This window comes from Apteryx mantelli, chromosome 14, assembly GCF_036417845.1.
Source record: "Apteryx mantelli isolate bAptMan1 chromosome 14, bAptMan1.hap1, whole genome shotgun sequence".
NCBI classification, from domain to species: Eukaryota; Metazoa; Chordata; class Aves; order Apterygiformes; family Apterygidae; genus Apteryx; species Apteryx mantelli.
Window position 1 is genome coordinate 20,605,357 of NC_089991.1, and position 26,549 is coordinate 20,631,905.

General features: G+C 40.1%; 1 protein-coding gene across 4 annotated transcripts in view; it reads right to left on the minus strand.

Moving 5' to 3' along the window:
* FBXW11 (F-box and WD repeat domain containing 11) overlaps positions 1 to 26,549 on the minus strand; it is a 78,471-nt gene that overhangs the window by 39,132 nt on the left and 12,790 nt on the right. For 2 of the 4 annotated variants that reach the window (XM_067305121.1, XM_067305122.1), the window contains 2 exons: positions 21,470 to 21,571; positions 31 to 93 (listed from right to left, as the gene is read on the minus strand). In XM_067305121.1, coding sequence (XP_067161222.1) covers positions 31 to 93; positions 21,470 to 21,571 — 165 coding nt within the window. The remainder of the gene's footprint in view (positions 1 to 30; positions 94 to 21,469; positions 21,572 to 26,549) is intronic. The other 2 variants (XM_067305123.1, XM_067305124.1) reach the window with 1 other exon arrangement.

The window sequence follows — 26,549 nt, forward strand, 5'->3', positions numbered from 1 at the left end:
CAACTATCTTTGCGAGAATGACAGTCTTACCTGCCATAGGGTATTTTTCTTTGGAGACTCATCTTCATTCTGATCCTCCATTACTGACGTGTTCTAGGAGAAAAGGAATTATGATTCAAATTTTTATTTTTTATTCTGTGGCAATTCTTTGCCTGTGCTTTATGAAAAGCAAATCAAACAGATAAACCCATTTTCCTAGTGAACAGAATTATCAAAGATCTCTAGTCACAAAATCCGGGTATTTTCAGTAAGCTCTCCTTTTAACTGACATGTTTAGCAATTCTCTTTACTGTAAGGAAAACTTCCTGACCCCTCTTCAATTGCCTTTGACAGGTTTTCATGTTGCCTTTCGATGTTTTTCTCAAAGGGAAATCAATTCACTTGCAACCTACTCAGGTCAAGGTAATCAAACCTGTCAAAGTAATCAACTCGCACAGTCTGCCAAAGTTGAACTGCATTCATCTAGTTACAAATAAAATAAATGAAATCACTACACCCTGCTTACATGCAACAGAAAACAAATTCTTTTTTCTTGCGGTGAGCTCGAGCTTGCCACGAGGAGGAGGAGGAGGGGGGACCGTTCTCTGCAGAGACCGTTTCTCTAACTCACTGCTCGTTTGCGTTTCCAACCCCTTGGCAGTCGCCACCTTTTCTCACCCTGACTTAGGGTGTTTTCCCACATCGGAGCTGCTCCTCCCTGTTCCTTGTTTCCTTCCCTTCTGTTCAAGACCTAGAGACATAAGGCTGCCTAGACATTAACCCACAAGTTTTCCTTTTCGAGTTCGCTTCAGTGTTTCAAAATCTTTAGCTCGTTCCCTCCTTCCTCTCTTACCTGCTCACTTTTGCCGTCACTACCACTTCCACCACTTTGCTGCAGGTACCTCCGGGACTCCCCGCTCCTGCCATTCCTGCTCATTTAGCTTCCCACCAACTCTGCCCTCCCCGTCTCTCAGGTCTAGGAGCCACTGGCTAACTGGCAGAGGGGCTATCATGAAAGCCTGAAAGTCTTAAAATATAATCTATATTTATTTTATCCTTCTTCCCCTCTATAACAGCTGTCTCAGCAGAAAGAGGAACAATATGTTCAACCAAAAAAACATGACAAAATATGTCAAAGCTCTTCCTTTATTTTTGCCATCAGATTATACACTAAGCCCTTAACAGCTGCACCTCCCTATCCAAAACACTACTACACCCCAGAAACATTAGCCACTTCATCTCCCCCTCTTTCATGCATTAGGAAGGTACCACGTGGAAAAAAAAGAAAAAAAAAAAAACTTAAAAAGAAAAATTAGCAGTATTACCCCTGTTGGGTAGTAGGGAATCCAGAAAGGGACAGAGGGAGTAAAGGTATTTTTGCTACTCCACAGATACTTTTTTTAAGTTTTTCTGGGCACGAGAGAGCCCAAATTAACTGTGAACTTACTGGTACACTACTGGCCTACATCAAACCACCCTGGAAAGCAAATAGGGAGCCAGGGAACTATCCAGAATTTTTTTTTTTTTTAAATTAAATGGGTAGAAATACCACATGAACGTCCCTACACATTGATAACAATGCTTTCCATTAGTTGAAGGATAAAAAATGCATTGCTTGAGCTAATATTACATAAGAGCAAGGAACAGGAGCGCTACTGAGAATACCAAACCTTAAAAATTTCCCGTTGATACTCATGGCTTGGGTCACTGTATTCAGTAGAGACTAGAGAAAAAGTTTACCCAACAACAGTATGTACCAGCCCCAAAGAAACACAGACCTGTGTCTTCCCTCTAAGGGTGACTGAGCACTGGAGCAAGTTGCCCAGAGAGGCTGTGAAGTCTCCATCCCTGGAGACACTCAAAACCCAACTGGACACAGTCCTGGGCAACCTGCTCCAGCTGACCCTGCTTGAGCGGGGAGCTTGGACTGCATCTCCAGAGGTCCCTTCCAACCCCAACTACTCTGCTATTCTGAGATCTGTCATTTCTCCCAGGAAATTTCTCCCGTATCATATCAGTCTAGCCCCAGTGCAACTTCCCTTTCGTAGGTCGTGCTGAGACTACATTGCTTTCTTCTGCTTCTTAACTGGGAAATGTCTGAGATCTTGCTCATTTTTTCTAGGCTGTCAGCTAAGAACTTTGTCCAAGATGCTGCATCTTGTCATTCTAGGAACGTATAATACAGCTATATCACAAGCGGCACTGCAATACGAAGTGTGCAATGTTGCAAATGTTACTAACATCATCCAACATCTACACCATGGTATGGATTACAGAGCAAGTTTTTGTCTTCAGTGTGTTACTAAATTCTGCTGAGCCTCTTTTGTCGTTTGGGTCAAGAAAAGTCCACAAAAAAGCTATCTGGTACATGCAATAGTGCTGCTGAAAGATATTGCCACGTCCTCTCAACGCCTGGGCCACAAATGTGAGGGCAGACTACACAGATTGATTTTTAGGCTGGAAGTTTAACTTTGCATTTATTCTGATTATGTTCAACTGGGAAGCAGACAGCTGTGTTAATTTTTATATGGAATCTATTACAGTGCTTATTGTGTTTTTTCTCTTTTCCCATCCTAAATTCACTCCACATATTATATTTTAGAGCTTGAAGGTTTTAAGCTTTCATTCTTTCCCTTTCCAGTCCCAAGCGTAGAGCTTGTTTTCCCTACTGTCTTCTCTTCCTAATAAATTATATTTCTGTCTTACACAATATTTAACTTGTTCTGTTATTCCCCAGATCACATACATGCTAACTCATAAGGAATTTACACACTGTGCACAGGCTCTGATGCATCTCTGGAGTGCTAAAGCCTACTAACCAAAGAGTAAGAGATGACTCAGGTGAATACTGTCCTGCTGTCTGGAAGCAGCAATCAGGAGACTCTGATCTGTCCTATACATCCAAAGGGCCTGGCAAACAAAGAATTTCAAAACTCCTAACAGCTGGCATCACTCGTCCTTGCTCAGGAAGGCCTCCAACTACTATGCAAGAAAGAAGATACACATCTACAAGTTAAACTCTTCCCCTTCATTACGCTGTTCTCCTCGCTCAACCTGTACTTTGTTGTTTACCCCACCCACCCTCTACGTACAGATACCGCGCTCATCTCCTCCACAGGTTTCCCCAGTAGCGTTAAACTGGAATTAACACTGACTCTACTGCATTTCCCTGCAGCTCTGCTGCTAGACAGGATGAAGACCTGATACAACAGAGGAGTTCTCATTCAGTCACTCTGTCAAGGCCATGAGCAGCTATAATAGGACTGACCTACGCTTGCAGACTCGGAAACAACACATTTGAGTTGTTATCCCAAGGCCACCAGAGTCTAACAGCTTCCCCCGGAGAAAGCCTAGCTTTAAACATTGTCGATTAATCCCGTTAAGTGCATTTTTCCAGAAATTCTTGTCAACTTAAGCACAGCTCTTGCAAAAGCAGAGTGATATTGCAAAGCAGCTGTCATTCTTTAATTAGTCAGCCTCGAATAAGCACTCTCAGTCCCCTACCAGGAATGGCAGCAACAACGAAGTATTAGCAATGGGTCTCAGCACAGATGTTTTGCCATTACCTTATAGTTACACCCTACCGAATGAAGTTACACTGAGAAAAGCCCTTGGCTCCATTCTCACTAACAGTAAAACCAGCAATGGCAGTAAAGGTACAAGTTGTTCTGCAGGCTGCAGAATTGTGATGGCCTGGGTTCCTGCAGATCTGCATCCTACAGTCCTCTCCCCTTCTGCAGCAACTTCAAGCTTTCATTAACCTTTCTGCTCCACAGTACCTCATGTTTTGGGGATTTCCACCCATCTAGGAGATGCGGATGAACATGGCTAACAGGTTCAAAAGCTATTTGGGGAGAGGGAGGTACTGACAAGCTATGTAATTACATAAAGTTCATTTCCTTAGGAGGTCAGACTACAAAATTTCCAAAATAAAAACAACTACGGATGTTCCCCAAAGGGAAAAAAATTTGTAGGCACTATAAAACTTCAGAAACCACAGTTTTAATTAAGATCCTTAGATATGCAGGAGCAACTACAAACTCTGGAACATTTCCAGCATGTGAGTGCCGCATATGTATGATGTTAGGTGCAAAAGCATGGAAGTTATTCTATAGAGGAATGGCACGCAGCCTGCGAGGTGGGTCTCACTGGTGAGGCACATGAAAAAAAGCTATACCTTTGCTGGCAGAAGTCCACCAAACCTGTGCTGGCTAACAGGATTTCTGTGCTAGCTATAAGCAGGCAATGCTTCGGTTTGCGCCACGCTTCTGGAATTGGGAGTGCCGTTCAGACACTTAATTCACTCTGAACAGAAAGAGCCCAGTGCAGCTATGCTCCTTAACCCACTTTTAGTTCCAGCATCAACAGAGCAATTACAGAAGCGATAGCAGCAACCCTGGGAACCGGGACAAGACACACAAGTACGGGGAGCAGCACCTAGCAAGGCAGACAACATCACTACGTTTCTCTAATGAGAAACTTTTTGCTACCAAAGGATGGATTCCCAGCCTCGGATAGAACCGGAAAGCAGCTGTGCTACCTTAAAATAAGGAATAGCAGGCTTTGATTATGATATTTTCAGCCATAGTGAAAGGGAAAGCGGTAGACAAAATGAATTTACATTTTCCTCCCCCCCCGACACTACACTAGTAATTCTGACCTGAGTTAAAGGCTAAGCTTGTCTTTAAAAATCTAACTGACAAAATTCTCACCCATTGAAAAAGGTTTCAGGAGACTGCATGTCAGTTAAAATAACAAAACAAGCAAAACTAACCAAAACAGTTCAGATTAATAGGCTTTGATTCCTTTTAGCAAATCATGTCTTATCTTTCTTTAGAGAAGTTGAGGAAACTGTAGAAAATGGTAACTAATACATAGCTGAATACTTGGAAGTCAAACACAGCAGATTAATGTTGATTCTGTGTATTCTATGTATACAGTCGATGCTGTATATTCTCAAATTGCCTTCCTAAATGTTAAGCTCTGCCAGCACAAGGATTACTGAAGGTATTAATAACATTCACCCAGACAAGGAGGGGAATCTGGCCTTACCAGCCAGAAATGATGAAAATGCCTTTCTGCTTTTAACACAGCCAGAAAACCCTGAATGGTTTAAGGCACTTGAAAAGGAGTACAGGTCTCTCCTTAGGAAGTAATCGTCAATATTTTCTAACCCAGGAACCTGCTTAACAGTGTTTATTAACAACACCTCGATGCCTGATCGGGGAACGGAGGAGATTAACTACTGAAAGACCATCAATAAAATATATCGTAGCACAAACACTAAACAAAGTTGGAGAACCGCTAAGCTAAACTGCACAAGACGTCAGATCAGCTTTTCTCACAGCAAGGACAGAAATCCCTTGCTTTTCACCTCCCTCAAAGCCTGCAGTGTCACCGTTCTGCAGGGCAACGCCAAGATCACCGCAGCGGTTCCAAACGCAGCGTCAGAGATAGGCGGCCACTGACCACATTTGCTTATCCTGACAGTTGCAAAGATTCATCGCCTCAAAAAGTTCCCTTTTGAAAGTATAGCCGTAGCCAATACAGGGAGGAAGGGTATAAAGAAACTCTATCAACACACTAAGCCTAGAAAGTTAGGGACAGTTATTCAAAGAGGGGTAATAAAGACGCTTGACTTCACAGAGAAGATGGCACTAGCAAATATCCCTTAAGAAGCAAAAAATACGGAGCCGATGGCCAAACAACTTTCCAAATAGAGAGTTTCTGAAAACATTTGATGGTAGCTGTAACTCGGACTCCACTGCCCATGGTCGCTATAAAGTAACTTGAAAACAAAGCTCTGAGGTTCATCAACTTCAACTGGAAGGGAGTCTCTTAACTTCAGAATGAACTCTGCTGACCATGGACACGTCTATATTGTACATCTGTCTTAACTCCCTATGTCAGCTCAGATTATTCCATTTACATAAGCATTAGGTATCTGCACAAATTGAGCTCCGTCCGCTTGAGCTCTTATCTAGCTAGCTATACGCCCAGTTGTCAGATTTTATTTTAGTGTGGTTATTGCTAGATGTTCAAACAAAAATACACTTGAAATACTAGGAGTCTATCAAGATCCAGCAGCTGAAGGCAAAATTAGAAAAAACCTCATACTGAAAATACGGCATAGTTTTTATTTGGTCTCTGACTAACCACCAGAAAGTTTACAGCAAGGCAGCATAAATTCAGCTCCATCAGCCACCTGAAACACGAATTGTGCAAGTGTCTGGAACCAAACACTGCAGTTTGACCACAAGTTGTGGACTTGAGAGTTTTCAAGAGAAACCCAATGCTTTTAGGTGCCCAGCCTGACACCTTGCAGGGGGGCTTGATTTTTCCAAAATTCTGCCAAGATCAGGACGAGTTCCCAGTAACTAACAGGCACCTGCTCCTGTCTTGCTGCTGAGAAAGAAATCTCAAGTCATTCTTCACCTAAATATTCTCGATATTAGTGCGTCTGACTTGAAGCTCATTTCAGGAGTCAGATTGGTGAGTGGGCTGTGTCCACAGAGGATTAAACTATGTCACTTGTTTTTTTTTAAATAAAATTATACACTGAAAGGAACAGGAAAAAACCCACAGAATTACTAAGCTGCTCCAGTTCCACAAAATCCTAAGGAAGAGCTCCTACTCCATCACAGGATTTTTGGTGATGGCATATCCTCTCAACAGGCAGTTGTATTCATAAAACGCAGTCTTGATCTATCCAAATGTGCTCACTAAGTTTTGGACTGCAAACTCTCAGACAAAATGTCAAAAAGCCTTGGATACTTAACCCACCGGAGCAGTTAATTTGGTAATTCGCCCTCCAACGATCAACACAACTGCCCACCAAGAACCTTAAAAAACACAACTGCTTTTAGAACTTCAGAAGCAGTATAAAACACTCTCACCAAAATTAAAATAAAAAACATGACTTAACAGACTTAAAAACCTACTAGTCAATTTAGGACGTAACAAGAAACAAGATTAACTGCTGCTTTTGCCCAAATTATCAACTGCTTTCCAGCGTGCCTACATTTTTCCTTCAGTAAATAGTCATTACTAGAAAAATACAACTATTACAACTCTGAGAGGTATCCGGTGTTTTCAGCAGCACGTTTCCAAAACCAGAGGGGAAGTTGTTTTTCATTTACAAGCCAATTCAAGTTGTCCGTGCCTTCTTAAATACGCACTACTTTCGGATTACTTCTTAGCTTACGCATTGCGGGATCACGTCTGAAACACTCCTTGCATAACTGTTTCAAACACACCCTAATCCTCATTTCATTTTCTGAGCGCCTGCAGCAGAGTCAGTAAACAAGAAGTGTTTATACGGGTCCTACAGGAGCAGGGTGTATTTAGGAGGACAGCGAGTACCGCGTTGTGCAGTTGTAGCAAGCCGATGACTCACCCCTGCACCACCAGAGCACCGACCAGCCAAGGCTAGCGCAGCTTGCGCGTCATGCAACCATTTATCGCTGCAGAGACGGGCTGAGCCCCGACTACAGCCACGCGTGGGTTAACCGCTTGCTCCACGCCTGCTCCTCGAAACCAAAGGCAACACCTTGATGCACAGTCGGCTCATGAAAAGAATGGGAAAGGCACGGTTTCGAACCCAGGGAGGCAACGTGTGGGGGCTACGCGAAGCTTCGTTGCGACAGTTTTCACACTACCGACTTGCTCAGCTCGTGCTGGTAGTTGAAGAGATCTGAGTCAACGCTCAAATAAAACAACGTAGGTTCTCACGGAGGTGCTGGCAGTAAGCGGCCTGGCAGCGACGCTCACCAAAACGCCCCACCTGCAGGGCCGCAGGTCGCTTTTGCTCTCCATCAGCGACCACCAAGCGGTTTCTCCGCTTCCCAAGCATGAGCATTAATTCCGGGCTTTCCACATGCACTGTTCCCCTCATTTAATAACTTTAATTTGTCATGCACCGATCGTGTTTCCTTCAGATAAAAACTGGCTTTATTTTCTCACCAGCCAGGCTCTAGAGCACTTTCCTACCCTAATAAGGGGTTTAATTGTACCTTCAGCTCATGAAAAGTTCTCAGCTGTTGCAGTTCACGCATTTAGCTATATGGTCACTCGACATTCACAGAAGCTTTTCTAGGCAGATAATACTGATGTGCAGCACATGAGCAACCCACATCCTTGCCCAGAGCAGAAAAATCTCAATACTTAGAGTGTATCAAAGCAGTCATCAGGTTTATCATTGATATTGCTGCAAATAGTTGGGATCATTTTCCTAAAACTAGATATTCCCCTAATTTCTGAACTAACTCACACAACTATCAGAGTCTACAGTAGTGAATACCCCAAAGAGAAGCCCTTTTAAACTGTAAAGAACTTTAACAGTAAAGCAGAGTTTACTGCTCCTCTAGCTTCAGACGCCTCAGAAATACAGCTAGGAGAAACCGGCTCTAGAAAGGTACACAGAAACTAAGAGCAAGATATGGGTCTTCTTTTTTTCCTTTTTTAAAATAAGTTATTCAAATTCTGAGCTAGAAGTACTATTATTGTTTTGGCACAAAAACTTACTTGCTAGTGGTTCATCTAACTATTTTTTTCCACATACCTACCAATATGCTCTAGAAGTAGAACCTATTTGCACTTCTAATGCATCAGGAAATAGAACAATTTTTCTTCTGTACACTTAAGACTCAAGAGAAACTTCAATATTATCTATACAAAGAATTCACTAAACCAAAATAAACAGATCTTGTTAGGCATTTGGGAGGTTTAGGTGTGTGAAACTTTTTTTTTTTTTTTTTTTTTTAACGGAAACAGTAACTAGTATTTGCTATATGAGAAATGGTCTCACTGCTTGCAAAAAAGTTTTTACTTTTTGTATCAAAAAAAATCATGAACAAATGAAAACTTGAGGGGAAAATACTGATTTACAATTGTAACAACTTTTCTTTCTTCTTGAGTAGATGAAGAGAAGCCTCTTAAGATTCACTCATCTATTCACAGCCATATACAGGACTTTTAAAAACAAGAACTAATTTGAAAGTTGCATTTCACTTCGTTGCTCAGGTCAGCACATCCATTAGGACCACGCTACCTGATGAATTTGAGCCCACAAACTTCAAAGATTTTTCAAGTGGCCAAGATGTTTCAACTGCTGCATCCCTACAACACGCTTAATTAGCACTTAAATTTCAAAACTCTGAACCATCTTGCATACACCTCCTACAGGCAAACTACTTCAAACTGAGTACCATTACCAAAAACGTGTGCATACGTAGACCTCATGAGTCAGGTGTATGGCAAAATTCAAATTATACTTCATGCCATACAATGTGTCTATAAAAGCCATAAACCATAATTTTTTCCTCCACACTATGTTCATGGAAGAAAAGGAAGAAAAACCACCACTCTCCTACACAATCAGAAACCCTGCTAAAAGTTTTGGTGTTTAAAGGCAGCATCAGTAGCATCTCAGGAGCCAATTTTAGGAGAAGCTGGTAATCTGGTCATCATATGGCAACTTTAGATGCATTAAAAATGAATTAGCCCATGTTAAGATTAAATATATTTGGAACTTGGATGTCTTGGGCAAAGTTAAAATATTTCAAGAGCTACCCCTAGATTGGCACCACATAAAATGAGTCCTATCCATAGGGTCACCATGATGTGCCAGACAGAAGACAAGCACAACTCAGCATGAGTGGGATTAAGAAGCCGTACGAAGAACAGGACATTAGTGGTCATTAGAATTAGAGCCATCAACTTCAACCTCTTAAAAAGATCCAGATCACAGCATTTATTTCAAAACCTGATAAATTTTTTCCATACCCAGACCCATTTGCATGAGTGTTTATATTCATTTTCTTCCCCTAAGAGCTAGAAGTTCTCTGCGCGTCTAACTCTAGACCAAAACAATAAAAAAAGGAACAGAAGGAAGAAAACAAGCAGTGTACAAATACTTCAAAATTAAGAAAAGTGACCAAGTGGCAAACGCAGGTACACGTAACACACGTGAAGCACACGTAACTGAAGAATTATTTGTTAACAAAGAAACAATTCCAAAAAACTGCCTGCCCGCAGCAGCAGACTCACTGACATCAAAGACTAATTCACTAGGGTTCAAGAGTCAGAAGAAGCTATAAGCTTCAACTAAATGCTCAACACTCTTCTCTTTAAATATGCCCATGTATTTTCTCAGTTTTTTCTAAGACCCAATTTTGGCACTTCTCCCCTCACATCCTTTCTTCCTTTCCCTGTACACCAGAACTGCATTAGAGTTTGTTCTTGTTCTTTGGTTTTTGCTCTTCCCCAAGGATCAGCAGAACTTTAACGAGGCTTTGAAGAGTTTCTACACAACGATTTTCTCTAAAAGTTATAAAAAGGTTATTCAAAAAAACTGAGTAGCCTGAGAAAATCCACAAGTTGCAGAATACGAATCTTTAAGCTCCAATTATTTGTTGTCTTTTGTCTTTGCACAAAAAAAAAAAAAAATACAGAAAGAGCAGCCACTCCAGTGAAATGCTCAGTAAAACTAAAGCCTAAATCTAGTCAGTTACTTCAAGACTAGCATGAGATTATAAGTCCATTTTTTTCTCCAAAGACATGTATTTAGAAAATCTTAGTCTTTTCCTAATTGTCTGAAACAATCTTTTTGCAAGCTCAAAAAAAAAAAAATGCTAACCACATACTAATGCATACTAACTTCAGCTAAAGAAGGAAGCCTTCAATAATAGAGGACATCAAAAATCCCCATAGCATTTTTCAAATATCTACTTAATGTTGCATAGATTTAGCCAGATACTCTTCATTCAAGTGCCAATTTTACCTAGGTATTAAAAGAAATGAGCAATTACATAATTTACATTTCTTCCAATTTATGTAATGGGTGTCTAGATGCTCCTGGCTTACAAGGCCAGCACCATTTCTCCCTACAGCTCTGTGTCACAGTTGAATCATACAGAAAAGCGTAACATTATAAGAGTCTCCAGAAAAGGATTTGAGAACAGGAGGAAGACTTGCACAAGATCTTGAGTTCCTCTTTTTGGAAGATTATTTTTAATCTGTATCACATCAGTGATTCAGCTGACATTACAGCACACCATATCATTGTACTGGCAGGCTTAAATGAAAAGTAGTAAACTCTGTATTTGGATACCTGTAACAGTAAATATTCTTCCAGTATTATTTGCCTTGAATAAATTCCCTACTTCAATTACCTTCAATAAGAAGTTTAACAGGAAAATATTGTGATTTTCCAAAGGAAATTCAAACGTGCATACAAGCTCTGCAATCATATACGCAACTTTAAGGATCGAATGAAGATATCTTTAAGTGATTTTTCAAGCAGGGCATTTAATTATTAGCTGCTAAATATTGGATACATCTAGAGAACTTCAAAGCTCGTTGTTATGCATTAGTAAATAATTGCCCAATAGTTTTGTGATATACTTTGAAAGTAATTTAATTTTTTTTTAATACTTCCTTTTTTTTTTTTTTTTGCATTTGATCTGTCAAATTAAAATTTCTCTTTGAATGCAGGGCCCTAATACATTTGGTACCATGACGTTCAACATTTTTCAGTTAAAGCGCAAGATCCTGGACATGAATTTTTCAGTTCTGAGTCTTTAACCAAGAGAAGCGCTGAAGTTTCCATAGACTTGTCAAAAGATGTTCACATTTTATACTAAATTTTCAGTATAATAGTAGTGGAATTTAGTATTTTTTCAAAAACAAAACCAAAAGTGGAATAGGTGGGGAAAAAAACAGATTTACTCAAAAAGTGTAGTTCAGATCATCCCTAGAAAGAAGTCTGTATAATAATGGTATCAAAAAAGCTGTGTGCAAACTTGAAGAATGAGAAGGTTGTGATGAAGAAGACTCCTACAAAATTATTCCTCTAGGGCTTTTAGAGTTCTCTGCTGCCTTAAGTTGTCTGTACGGCCCACTTGTCTGAAGCACTGAGAGACTGTCCCGCGCCAAAGTACTGTCTTCTCGTAGTGAGGGCTTTGCAAATGCGACCATTTTGCAATAGCAGTATTGTCCAAAGCAGTAAAAGGCTCTGGTTATGGTTCCTTCTTCCTCTACTGTACCAGTTCATTCACACTTAACGGATGGGTATTTATGGAGTTTGCCCAGTCCTGGGTTTGTAAACAGCTGTCCTATACTCGACTCGGAAGGTTCCTTCTATTTATTCAGATTCTACCAACATTGCAAAGCATCAAACACCTGGATACTTCTAAAAAAATCAAAACACATATGTGAGACTGTCACATGCCATGGCCTTGAAGATCTGTAGAACAACTCATCAGATGAAAATAGAGGAGGCCCAGAGAAACCCAGCAATGGCCTCTCTGCTAACCCTTGTGGCAGTTTTCACACTGAATAGAAAGAAAATGTTCTTATGATGATGTCCATCACAGAAACTGGGTTATTAATACTGACATCAAGACTGCTGCTTCGTTTCCCACAAGCAAAGGATCTTATCATCTTGCCTGGGACTTTTTTGATAAGAAGTCTGCTAGTGCTGTGTGAAGACACTGCACGAGTTCAATTTCAATCCCGGCAGGAAATATTTGATGGTATTTTTTCCTGTTTCCTTGAATTTTTTCCCGAAGGAGACAGACCAAACATCTCCAAGGGAGAGGACTCTATCAAATACACTTGGAGTAGACCGCCTCGCATCTTCTCCTCCTAGGAAAGATTCCACTCGCTCCCAACACAAGCACAGCATTATTAGAAGGCAGGTTTTTAAGAGCAGGGCAGTTTACCCAGGAAATTTCTTTGCACCGTAACAGAACCAGAGAGCAAAAATCTCCTCTTTCCCGTAAGAGGCTGAGAAAGCGTGAGTATGAAGGTGTGACAACGAGAACACCTCTTCACTCAAAGATCAGTCTTTTGCAGATGCATCGTACCAGATATCATGAATAAGGGTTCCTGCCCACTGCTTATGAAATATATTAGGCTTAGTTTGATTGTGTTATCTTTTTTGAGGAACATAATTTATGCTCAAAATGATGTTTATCTTTTGCAGCTAAAATCAATGGCTCTGGACTTGCTGAGGCACGGTCTAGTATCTTGTGTTGATATGCGAATCCATAATTGAGAAATGCACTTGTCTCCTTAGGAACCAATCCTTCCCAGTCTGAGAGAAGATAGATCTGGATCTCCAAAAGGTACACTAGCAAAGAGCTAGCAAAAGTTATGCTAGCAAGCGACCCAAAGGAATAAGGACTGGATCTCTTGGTTTCCTTTTCTTTTTCTACATTTAGCAGAAGACAGCAGTTTAGTGAACTATCTCAGCAGGAAGTCAAAGAACTATCACCACCTCCTCCTAATCTCTATCATATAATCTCCTATCATAAAGATAACCAAATAAGTATTACACTGAAACAGTTGACTAACTTTTGAATACTGACAACTTCTGAAGAAAAGGCAAAGGTGAGAGAACTGCCCACCAACTATCATTTGCAGCTGAAAACTTGAAGAGCTGGTAAGAAAGAAAAACAGGCCCCTGAAAGGATTCTTTCTTCTGTTCAAGCAAGCTCGCAGCTTGGGGATAAAGTGTGATCCTTAGTTCTCCCTATAAACCACTGAAAACAACGAAGTCCAAAAAAAGCACCCATATGTATTAAGTTGTTTATACCAGCAAGGACAGAAAAAAAAAAAATTACCCACAAGCTGGAAGCTTAGTGGTTGGCAGACATTCAAAATAGCACCACCTTGGAGAAACCGCTGCAAATGACCCTAACCTGCAAAGTGGTTTCACCAGCCACATCTCACCTCCCAGCCGGCAGTCACCATTTGCTGTATATCTTCCTGCAGACAAGGACAAACACACAACCTGATCCATTTGACAGAGGCATTCGTCAGCTAACGAGTTACTGACGCAGGTCGTGGCTACTCGAACCACATGGCTACCATCCCATGAAAACATTTGTGAACTTGAACACTGCAGAAGCATTCCAGAGGTGGGGGGAAAAAATCCGGAACTAAAACTTACAGATATTTAGCCCGTATGCTAGTCTTCTGACATCAGGGAACACACTCCACCACCTCAGCTATGGAAGCTAAAGAGGAAGAGCTCTGGCTTTTAGCTCAATACTAGCTCACTGGCTAAAGTTTAAAGCAATCTAGTAAGTAACCACTCTCTTCTACTTAAAAATAAACAATATGAACTGACCCAATAAACAGACTAGATGTCCTCTTGCCCCTAAGAATAAACAGGTTTAGTTGATAACTAAAGCTGTAAAAATGAAAGCACTCAGATACACAAACGATGACTGAAAAAAGTGCTGATCATAACACTTTCCTTCAAATCATACATCATGCTTAGAACAAAACATCCTGCATTTTACATCTACTTATCAAATTGGTGTCAAAACCTAGCAGCAAACCACATCCATACCATCAGGAAGCACTGTAACAAGCTGCTGCCACAAGAGACTACAGCAAGGGTAGCAATATTTGGCACTTGCGAGACCCCATCTGGAGTACTTTGTCCAGTTTGGGGCTCTTCGTTACAAGAAATGGACTGATGCACTGAAGCATGATGCAGCAGAGGCTACCAGGATGGTCAGGGGCTGCAGCACCGGGCGGGCGAGGAGAGGCCAAGGGAGGTGGGTTTGTTCAGTGTGAAGAAAAGGAGGCTCAGGGGAGATCTTATTGCTGTCTGCAACTACCTGAGCAGAGGATACAGAGAAGACAGAGCCAGACTCTTCACAGAGGTGCACAACGACAAGACGAGAGGCCACAGACTATTTGGAACATGGGAAGTTCTGATTAGACATAAGGGAATAAAATATTTACCTTGAGGGTGGTCAAATACTGGAACAGGTTTTCCAAAGAGGCTGTGGCATCTCCATCCTCAGAAGTGTTCAGCACTCAACTGGACGAGTCCCTGAGCAACCTGATCTAATTAGACCTGCTCTGAGGAGGGAGTTGGACTACATGACCTCCAGAGGTTTCATGCAAATTATTCTATGTCTCTATATCACTTTAAGATCACTTCAGTCTTTAACAAACACTGACATAATAAATACAAAATTTCAGTATAATTACATGAAGCAAATCTAAGGCAGTAAGATGTTTTAACATTTGAATACTTTGACAATTCAGAAGGTAGAGGACAAGGCAATTGCAGAAAATGCAACTAATACCAAATTGAGCTGCTGCACCAGTCCTCAGTGTCTGCAACAAAGAACTGAAAAAAGATAAAATTATGAAAAACTGCTGAAGACAAAGTCCAAACTGCTATTAATTTTTAGAGAAGATGACTCAAGCTTCAGCTAGGAGAAAGATCACTTCTGGGAAGTACTACTGCTGCTGAACTGGGAGAGAAATGAATGTTTTTATATCAGATCTACAGACTCAGTAATTCAGACCTAAAGCCATCTCACTGCACAAAACAAGAACAGGCCTACCTGTATGGATGTGTTTAACTGCTTTTAGAATACTATGCTTTGTTTTAAAGCTTTCCATGTCAGAAAGAAGTCTGTTTAAAACAGAGGGACAAGCAAAAATATTTCGGTTATTGGATAGAACATTATGTTCCTTTAAAAAAAGGAATCCAATATGCATTTCTTTTTAATGGACCTGCTGGACTCTCTCCAAAAGGGAATGGTAGCAGTCCCACTGTTTTGAGGCAAAATACCAGAAAACATGTCAAAGAAGTATTTGTAAATTATTTCAAAGCTAACAGAAGAAGAAAAGCAGTTGTCTGGGCTATTACAATTCATTTCAACAGCTGCACAGAAGAATAGCAGTTTCAGAAGGATGCAGACTATACAGCGACAGGTTATTTTCTGATTTGTGATTTCATGCGCTGTAGGAAAAGATTTTAGCAGAACGTCTTTACTGCGCTCACTGTAATTTTAAGAATACTGTTTAACATCTGTGTCTGAGTTTGTACGATGAGCATGACAGCACTGCTATAAAAATAAGAGTGCTGAATTTCTCATGTCAGTAAATCAGAATTCTTAGTTTTCAAATAGGATTTATTCCAGTTGTAGTTTCCGTTTTCATACTTCCATCGGGTACCTGAATAGTAACATCAAGCAACAGAAGCTCAAAAGCAGTAAAGAAGAGCACACAGGAACTTAAGCAAGTTAAATTGCACCTTATTAATAAATAAATAGAAGGTTAAACTCTTTCTCCTTTGTGTCCTAGTTCAGCAGTATTAGTGCTGAGATTTCTTATTGCTAAGAAAAAATTTCCTTTGCAGGGAATATTATTGTAGAAAATAAATACTAAAACACTAATGCTTCATAACTCCATTTGCCATTGGCAAAATAAGTTCTTCTGAACAGTAATAAATTATGTATTAGTCAATTTAAAAAGCTTTTAAGACTACGTTTTTGTGAAGACAGCTTCCAGTTATGGAGGGTAAATCAATATACTCGTGTCTTAATCTATGACCAGGAACAAATACTGGCAAGATCTGAGTCAATGCCACTTTCCTGTGGCCTGCCCAACATCAGGACATGTACCGTCGGGATGAAAACAGAGCAAGGAAAGCGCATGCAACTGGAGACCCCATCGTGCAAAAGTCAAAGAAAAAGAATAGGTGAGGAACATGATTTTGAGCCTGCTGACTGCTGGATGAACAGGCTGTGAAGCCGAGGAGGAGTCAGGGTAGTTTCAAGTTTGAGAAAGCCCTTGGGAACGCATTGCAAGATCCAGCCTCTGGTGGAACAAGTGGACTTCTTAGAGGGGACCCACCCTGGCAGTGAAGCGTTAAGCGTTCGTGTAATGAATCAGTGTTCTAGCAAAGCTTCCAAGCTACATACAGCATGCACAAGCATCAAACGAAGACCAGAACATTAAATACAATTAAGATGAGAATTTTAAATGCAATAATTGAAAGGTATAGAGAAAAAACACAACATGGTTGGGGGGATAAAAAAGGCAAAAAAAAAATTGAACCATTTTAGAAGAGATGCACTATGATTTCTTAAAAAAAGTCAACAAAGAAGTAACTGAATATAAGTTGTTTGAGTAAGACTGAGTTACTAGATTAATTTCATTATGTCTATCTAATAATTTATTCCCCAAGCATTATTTCATCACATCCTACATTATGAGATTATTCAAATAGAGACATTTGAGTACTTAACTTCTGTTGCTTAATGATTATTCTTCAGTTTAAACTGGACAGGTTTATATACAGACCTAAGAAAAACGGATGTTTTCCTTTATGTGACAGGCCTGCTGGAGCTATTTCCCACATCAGCATTATAAAATATTTTCAAGATCACCTTAAAGCTTCCTAAGGTGGAAGCAAAATTCCAAGAGCTCCTGCTGTTGCATTACACAACCAGTAATGGAACCAGCTCCTCCAAGTACAAGTTGCAAACACCTAAGAGACCAGTATGCTTTTAATCTTGCAGCCAATGCTTATCAAAGAAAGGATGAAAACAGCGCTCCCTTGAATCTAAGTGTGATCAAAATGGGAAGCCCTTTGGGACAAAACAGCATTCAAGTTAAGTAGCTAAAAATAAGGCCTCAAAATCTATAGTACTTTTAAGTATTATGAACTGTCATTTAACATGTCTTTCAATACTAAGGTATTAAGTGATACTAAGTGTCAAGGACTTTATTTCTAAATAATGCTAAATATGCTGAAAATCGAAACAGAGGAGAGCAGATTAAGAACTACAAATGGCAATTAGTCTGTTTTAATAAACTACACATTTCTCCCCGCTCACTCACAGAACGGAGAGGGTAGTAGACATTTCTCCAGTAAGCTCCAGAAACGAAGCAAGTATTTTGCTGCGTGAGAAGAGCACGGACTACAAAGAATAACTAGTTCTAGAGAACTAGAATACTACAGTCCCATCCACTGGCATCAAAGGATATTTGCTCAAACGTTACGGCTTGGCTTTAAAAGATCCTAGTAAAGTTTTATGAATGCTAATAGTATTGTGAAAAGGTAGGAGTAAACCTAACATCTGCTTTCTTCTTTTAGGCTGATCTTAGGTTACTCTCGAAGCCAAAACATTCTGAAAAGGGCTAAGATTCAATAAAAGCTTCCTGCAGAAGTTCTGCTTCAAATTGAAGACTTTTTCCCCCCCTCACTCTGGGCTAAACACTAATTGCTCTACACATACAACACAAACAGGAATCACCCAGGTAGCTCTCGTGTGCAGCACTGAACTGAAGGCCTCCGTTATTTCCCCTCTTAAACCTGCTATTAACCATCATTACTCTGTTTGAATGTGTGCTAAGGAACAGAGATCTGTTAGTGTATCTGCTCTCTCTGTCTTTACATGTGGACTCATAGCTTAGAAAACAAGGAAGGGCCAGTCATAGTGTCAAGAAAAGAAAGAAAAAAAAGAAGGAAAAAGGGGTGTGTGGGGGGGGGGGGGACAGCTGGCCTCAGTTTCATTTTCAGGTTCCCCTTAGGGCAGTATTTGAGTTACATGCCTGAAAGGAGAACCACTTAAAAAAAACAACACAGATGCTTCTAAAAGATTCAAAAACTCTTACTCCTGGTTGCAGTTCTACAAAATCAGACTTCTCCAAAACCCCTGTATTTCAGAACCAGATCAAAATCAACAACGCTCGCTCCCCAAGCCTTACCCAGTGCTCTGCTACGCAGGTATCTGTTCGGGCCAGTAAGCCGAGTTCATTCCCTAAGCAGTCGAGCGGGAGAGTTGGGTCAGCAGAAACACCCGAGGCTTGCAACGTGCAGAGAGGCACCAAGCGCCAGGGTGAAACTCCTACACGCTGAAACCTCCCGACAGAAAACAGGCTGGATACACAAAATTGTTGCTTTCCGTGCACAAAGAATTCAAAGCAACTCCACCAACCTGAACAATGTGATCATTCTTGCAGAAATGTTACTTTAGTAATGAAATTTATTAACTCTTAACTGTTACTAACATAATATTCTCAGAATATTTTTAACTATATTTCTACATGCACCTGCAGCAAAAAGCCTACACAAATTGACAGGTATTGCAAATTTGGGTTTTCATTAAAGCTGAAAGACCTGTAGTAGCTCCTGAAAACAATATACATCCCTATGCTTGAGAAATCTTTCAATGTGACACATTTCCAGACGTAACAGCTTCATTAGCTGTGTTTTTTAATTATAGATGATGCAACATCTGTGTGATAACAGGTTTCCAAACTCCTGTGTATAAAGCAGTATGCTTATTAACATAGTTTTGTATTTTATACTGTAATCAATACCAAAGAAGCCTGGAATATAACGTATTCTGCATAAATTAATGTACTGCCCAGCCTGGTTCACCTGTTCAATTTAAAGTATACAACCACTATGTATCTAGTGACAGATACTGCAACAGGAAAAAAATGGCTTATAATAGATTTACTATCACCTGTTTCCACTGAATATTTTGTATGCATTTTCTGTTTATAATACTGGTTTAATAAAAAGTCAACTTGGGGAGAAAACTTGGTTCATTTGTCATTATGTGCTGACTGATGGGAAATTTCCGATCTCCAGCTGATTTATAAGAAATTGGGGGCAGCCCTGAGGTTCTTAGACTCGCCAGCGAAGAGCCCTTGCAATTCCCAAGTCCAGTATCTGAAACGACACAAGCCTCGCCAGCTTATTAGGACGTCGTCTAGACTGACCATTCGTTTCGACATTCGTTGCACGGGGGTCCAGCAGCTAGGTCCTGCTCAGGACTCGTGGTCCATGAAACCAAGATACACAACCACCATTTAAACTGCTCCTAGCCTCAAAGAGTCAAACTGTTTAGTATGGTTAGGGATAAGTGACAAATCCAAAGGTCAGGTAGAAAGGAGGTAACAAAATTAACCAAAAAGCCAAGGATGCCAGCCTTGCGTCTGCCCCAAAGACCAGTCTAACGACAGTAAGGTGGCGGCAGTTTCAAGCTTACTGCTTCCAACGCTCACGTCACTCACCAGGATTCATGAACCAGCCCTGAACTGATTACTAGCTCATCCCACTAGACGCCATCCAACCTGTTATTTCCAACACCACTATCCATCTGAAAACAACTATAATCGCTCGCTGAAAAATCCTGAGATGCTCTTTGGCCATTGACAACAAATCAGGTCCCTGGAGAAAAAATGTGAGAATTCCCACCGACAAAAAAATGTCATTTTCCAATGGGATGGTATCTTTTGAGGATCAAGGAAAGAGAGCAGAAAGGTCTGATATTAGCGCTAGTTTATAAATACTCCCAAGACAGGCACCAATCCCAGTGACTTGAACTGTCATGAGTATAATTGTCTATTATAATCATTATTTGGTAATGATTTAGTGCCGATTTCTACAAATTGTATCATCCATCACACACTTATCTTGATCATGGCTTTTTTTTTTAAATCTTTTTCTTTAAATAGTATTTCAAAATTGAAAACTTAAAGCATTCGAACAAAACAGAAGAAGAAAAGCATATTTGTAGTTTAAAAGAAACTTTGAAAGTTAATACTGAATCTCAAATCTGCCAGAACTCAAGTGGCAGCATTTTGCAGGCAAGAGGAAAGGTTTTGCAATAAAAGGTCACCAAGACAAGACATTCATGTTATCCAGTGTCTGAAGTGGACTGATTTTAAACAAAACTCAACCTGCTGAAGTTTTCATTCACAAAAGCAATTTGTTCTAAGTATTCGTTTTGTACATATGAAAGACTGAACCACTGAATAATGCTATTGTGTTAGAAAAGATAATAATATTAAAAAATAAATTATGTTCTGTTAAAAACATTAAATTCAGAAAGTTCACAAAGTGCCACATAGTTACTACATATGTTCTGCATTTATTTTCCACAGTAAATATCCTGGGAGTTCAAAATTGTTAACTGGTATAAAAATCTCCCTTGTATTAGTTACCTTTTTCAATCCCACCCACACCAGTAAAGAAATAGCAGTTTTCCCCCATCTATAAACTACACAGGCTCGGCTTACACAGTTTACTGGAAGAAAACAACAACGAACTTGAGATTTAGTGGTCTTCTATTTAGAACAAGCCCCCACCCCTAGCTCTTAACTTTTAAAAAGTTAAGCTAAGTTAACAGAATCACCCCAAATGCTCCAGGACTCCATGCTAACTCTTCTGCGTTCAAACATGCGCAATGGCTGTAATGCAATGCTATAACCAGGAGCACACTTAGTAAAAGAAAAAAAATAAAAAGCTTATCCTTTCTACATTAAATCACAGAAATATAATAGGCTATTCAGTTCATTGCAATTGTTAAGAGAAATGGCAAAGCTCATTATGCTATATATATATATTTTTTTTAATTAAATGAGAAAGCAAAATGTAGCAGGCAACATGCACAACTATGCTACTTATATCACAACGTCAGTAAACAGGCAATAAAACACACAAGCTCACACCGCCCCTCCCACCGAGAAGAGCCTTCGGGACAGAGAGCCCGCTTAGGATTCCCTCCTGCGATATAGTTAAGCAGAGGATGTCAGAAAAGGAGGCACAACAAACATTTAGCAGACTTAACAATTTGATTAAACAGAGTCCTGAGCGTTTAACAATGTTCAACAGCATACGCATAACATTTACAACAAGAAAGAAGAAAGGCACCTGGAGACATCTGACACTGGGCATGCTCTGCAGGCATCTCAGTGCGCACATGCTCTCTACCAGGTTGGAGCAGCCTAGCCACAAAGACCTTGGCACAGAACACTGCAGGGTGACAAAAAGGAAGGAAGAGAAGAAGCAGTTAGATGCCACAACAAATCACTTCACGCAGGCAACTCATTAGTACGTTAACGTGGGTACTTAGCTACGGTATTGCTACATTAATCACAAGTTAGCGGCCGAGGGTGAAACAGCTGCTGAAGATGCGGGGCGGAAGGGGCGCCGGGCCGCTGTCCCGCGCAGGGGAAGGAGCCGATTCTCCTGCTTGGCGACTGCCGGCCTCCAGCGCCCGCTTGACCGCTGCAGCTCGCTGCAGGGCGCAGCACGGTTGTCACAGCCGGGGTCCCCGGTCCAGCGACGCGCCCCGCGCCGTGACTGCCGACGCGCGGGCTTTTTGCTTTTGCCGCCCCCCCGGGGGAGCCGAAGCCCAGCGGCTTTTCATTACCAGGTCAGGCTTTAGCGTACAGCCGGGGGGGGCTTTAATTGAGGCCTGGCACCCCTCACTGGCTCCGATTTCTCAAACAATTTGTGCTTGGTTAGACCGACAGCGAAGCCTTCTTGTTTATCACGTATGTTAACTTCTGAGGTCACAGCCTATGCGTTGGGAGGCTGATACTACTAAAAAAGAAAGTATTTTTAAAGAGCGACACCCCCTAGCTAAGCTCAGATTGCAGGACCAAGTTGTGCTTCGTTAAGATGCATGCTAGCCTGATCGCATGAGTTACCAGGAGAAAACACCCTAAACAGTATCAGCTGCACATCTCCTAACAGCCAAATTGTACCCTAATTATATTTATTATTCCTAACACCACCCAAGCAAGAGCGAGCCACGGTTAACCGGCAGATTCCAGCTTGCTGCCACAGGAAGTCAGGAAAAGCTTGGAAATCTTTTGTTGTCTCTTTGCTTAAGTGAAGAAATTTGAGGCAGACAGAGTCCCAAACCCTTTCATAGTTCAACGATATTATTGCACGGTTCCCTTTACGGACACAATAGCACACTATATAATGATCAGATAAGGCAAGTGAAAAGGATTTAGTTTCTCCCTGTCAAGCAGCATGTAAACCCAGCTCGAAAATTTGGCACAGACTTAGTTTTTTAATATTTTTCACACAGGCTTCCAATTTAGTTATAACAAATACCAAATCATTAAAAGAAAGAAAAAAACCCACACACATAGCAAAGTTAAAAGCAGAATAACCACAGGTGAGGACTCAGGGAAAAGCATTTATTGTGCCAGTAACGAGGGGAAGGAGGGAAACCAGACCAACCCAAGAGGTTAAAACCTCTCTTTTATTTCAGATCTTATGAAGAGAAGAAAAGAAAGCTTAAGATTTTCATCTCTGTGCTAAAGAGAAATTATAAAGCAAAAAGAGGACAAGAATGACCCTAGCAGCACCAAACACACACTCGAGTTCTCTCCACTGATCCTGTAGGAGGGCTGCAAGTAAATACGGATGTTTTGCATTACGTATTTGCAATGCAATTAGTAGGTGTATAAACCTTGTGTACAGATACATAAATAATAATGCTAAATTGCATTAGTTTTTCCTTCAATAAATCATACAATCTTGTATTATTAAAAGATTCGTATTTAAAGTTTGGAGAAATGTTATTTTTCATTTAGGTACCAAGTCATTAATCTGGTTTATCTATAATTGCTTTGCAATAGTTTATTTTGACACCCCCCCACATACACTTGAAATTTAATTCTTAGAATTGTTGTATTTACATTAGAGAAACTATCTTAATTTCAACAGACACCAAAAATGATTTTTATACTCTGAGGGAAAGACAGAATGTATTCTTCAAATCTAACAGTCATGATAACAAATGTGCATAGACAATCTACAGCTCAGCTTCAGGGAAGAAAAATGTATATAATTCAGGAAACTTCCTTTCTAATGTATTTAATTATTTGACCTATTTGGGGCCATATTTGAATGGTGTTTCCACAACACTGAACCATCGTAATTCAGTGCATCCCTGCAGATATTTGTTAAAGCCCAAGCAAGTTTTTGCATTCATAAACACATTAGGCACAGTAAGAAAATTTAAATTTTGCTCACATCACTAAGTAAAAAAGTTTGAAAAAAATCACTGATCAAGAAAAACAATCTTACCTCCTAAGAATTTTGAATAAGCCATACAAAACCACATGTGTAATGAATCTATATCTACAGCCTTCTCAGTTACTTTTTCAGACCACAACCGGACTTTAGGGGTCCACAAATTATAAGTTAAAAATCATTCTTTTAAGTTATCAGACTGTGCTTGGTTTTAGGAACTACTTTAGCTAAATAAGCTGAATATTAAGAACCTGAAGAGAAATATGGGTAACTTAAGAACAGTTTTTTAATTTAATTCAAAGACATTAGGCAAAGAGGTCATTTCCATGCCAAGTTTAAGCCACACAAAAACCTTTTCCATGGTATTACGAAACCCTGAATAAAAGGTTTTATAAAAACACTGGACACTTAACTGTAGCAACGATATTGCACAATACTACAAATTAAATATTGCATTCTACTTCACACTACAACAGGAATGTGCAAATATTTGTGTGCTTCACTGACATGCTACTTCTTGACCCTGCCTGCACGGGAGCTGCTCGTCATAAATGGAGGCATAGCAGTGCAGCAAAGAGTTTTAATTCTTGAGTAACAAGAATCTTGACCTAGGCTCTCACTTTCCATTTCCCTTTCAACAGGATCTCAGGGAGTTGTAACACTATAAAGCAAAGATTGAGAAAGGGAAAACGAAGAGGAAAGTGTATTACATTAACTCACTACAGGCAACTGCTTCCTAGAGATCTCGATTCAAGTCGCCAGTAAAGCAGATATAATAAATTGTGTGGACAAATATCTACATCATCTAGGAGAAAACCACACAATAGGGGGAAAAAAAAGAAAACAGGGAAAAAAGAAAAGAAAAAGCTTTAGGAAGTCAACACTTACGCAATTAGAAGCGACTTTCCCTCAGACACTTGACACCGTTCAGCCATTCTGCGCCCAGCTAGCGCAGCATTAACAGCAGCAGTTAAATCCGCTGGAAACGCACAGTAATAAACCTGTCTGCGTGAGGAGCATCGTAAATTAGCACTGGGTGTTGCATGTGAAGAACAGGACCATGTGGACCAGCCAGCATGGAGGAAGTCGCAGCAAGCTCTGACAACTCCAGGAAATAGTTACTATTTAAAGTCACAAGCCTCCGCAGATATCAGTAGAAGTTATCAGAAGCCTGGAAATGCTACAGAAGAGATTACAAAAAATGGGAGATGCTAGAGCAGAGTGTGACAGTTTGCAAAGCTGACTTTCACTGCGGGGTATAAAAAGCACTGGCAAAGTCACTGACTGGTGGGCAAAATACTCAACCTGCAAGCGCAACTGCTCTCAATCGCACCGGCAGGCAATGGAGTCGCCCGGGGTAAGACGAGGCCAAGCAAAACTCAGGTTTCAAGGAATGAAACAGTGTTGCAGCGTTTTAGTCAGCTCAGTTAGGAAGCTGTGTGCTAGTTCATCTAAACGTGCTACTTGGGAGGAAGGGGCAAGCAAAAGGATGCAAGAGGGGCTTTCCAGCTCGGAACAAGGGGCGAACAGCAGTGAAAGAATAAAGAGAAAATCAAATGCAGAAACTACTTTGCTGATCTTGCAGATGCCTTGTGTTTGAGAGGATAATAAATTTATTAGGTGATTTGTGATTCTATACACAAAGAACTGCTTTGGTTTTTCCAACCTCAGGAACTGCATTTCAAGATTTAAGCTTCAATCTTAAATTGCAAATCTGAGAAACCTATACAAATGCTTGCTACCTCATGATCCAACACGATAAATTCCAAGTAATATCAGTAAAAAGAGGAATACGCTTCAATGACTTTAATGTCAGATGCTAAGAAATTCTTTAATGAATATTAAAACATGCAGCAGTGTTCCTACCTGTAATAACTAACAGATTTGTCAGTAATATCCTTTAGGATAGAGGTAAAAAGTCTCTTCCCCTGAACAGTCCAGTGCCTACATTTTTCATTCATTCCAGACTTTATAGGTGTGCAACACTGCTATTTTGTGAAAGCAATGTAAAAGGTCAAGTAACTTTTGGCTTAGGTGCTTTCAAAACTAAAAGTTACCTCCAAACAGAAACCTTTTACAAAATTTTTCCCCCTCCAAAAAAAAAAAATCACCAATTTATTCAAATTAGCTCAAGAAAGGCATACAGATTACGGCCTGTGTTCCTAATGGAACTAATACACGCTTCATATCCAGTGATGGAAATATTACAATGTCACAGTTGAGAATATCAACATTTGCATTACCAAAAGCTTTATTCCTGCAAGGTCTATAAAGTATGAAAATTCTGACCTCAGGATTTTTCCACCAAAACTACATACATTTTACTTATGCAAGATAATTTAAGGAAGCAAAATTTAGTAGTATGTTTACAGTTTGAGAAATTCTGTTATTAAAGCAAAAGTACCACCATCATTTTGTAATGAGTTTCTAGATGGAGACCAATCAAGTTGTTGTTTGTTGTTTTTTTTTTTGGGGGGGGGGGGAGAGGATTTTGACTATCGAAGAAAAATACAATAAAACAAATGAAGAATCCAATTTATTTAATTTTTCAAGGACCATTGCAATGCAATCAATTCACTCTTTTCACAAATACTTTTTGCTTATGCAGCTTATAGTAAAAAATGCAATTAAACGTAAGAACCTAACTATTCAGGCTTATAAATCCTAGAGCCTGAAATGCTTTTCCCAAATTTCTTGTGACAACAAAACAGTTCCTCAGAAAGCTTAGTTATGTTCTGGGTTTTGGCAAAATCAGGTATAATCAAAAAATTTAAACCTTCATTCTGAATTCTCTTCAGGTTTTTAGCTATAAGAAACTAATAGGCTGTTCAGCACCTATAATTCACTGTTCAGTTTACTTTGGTTTGGGCCTGGTCCCACATAATAAAAATGGGAGGAAGTATCAGTTATGAGCACATTATACTGAAAAGTTAAGACCCCTGGGGTAACTGCTATC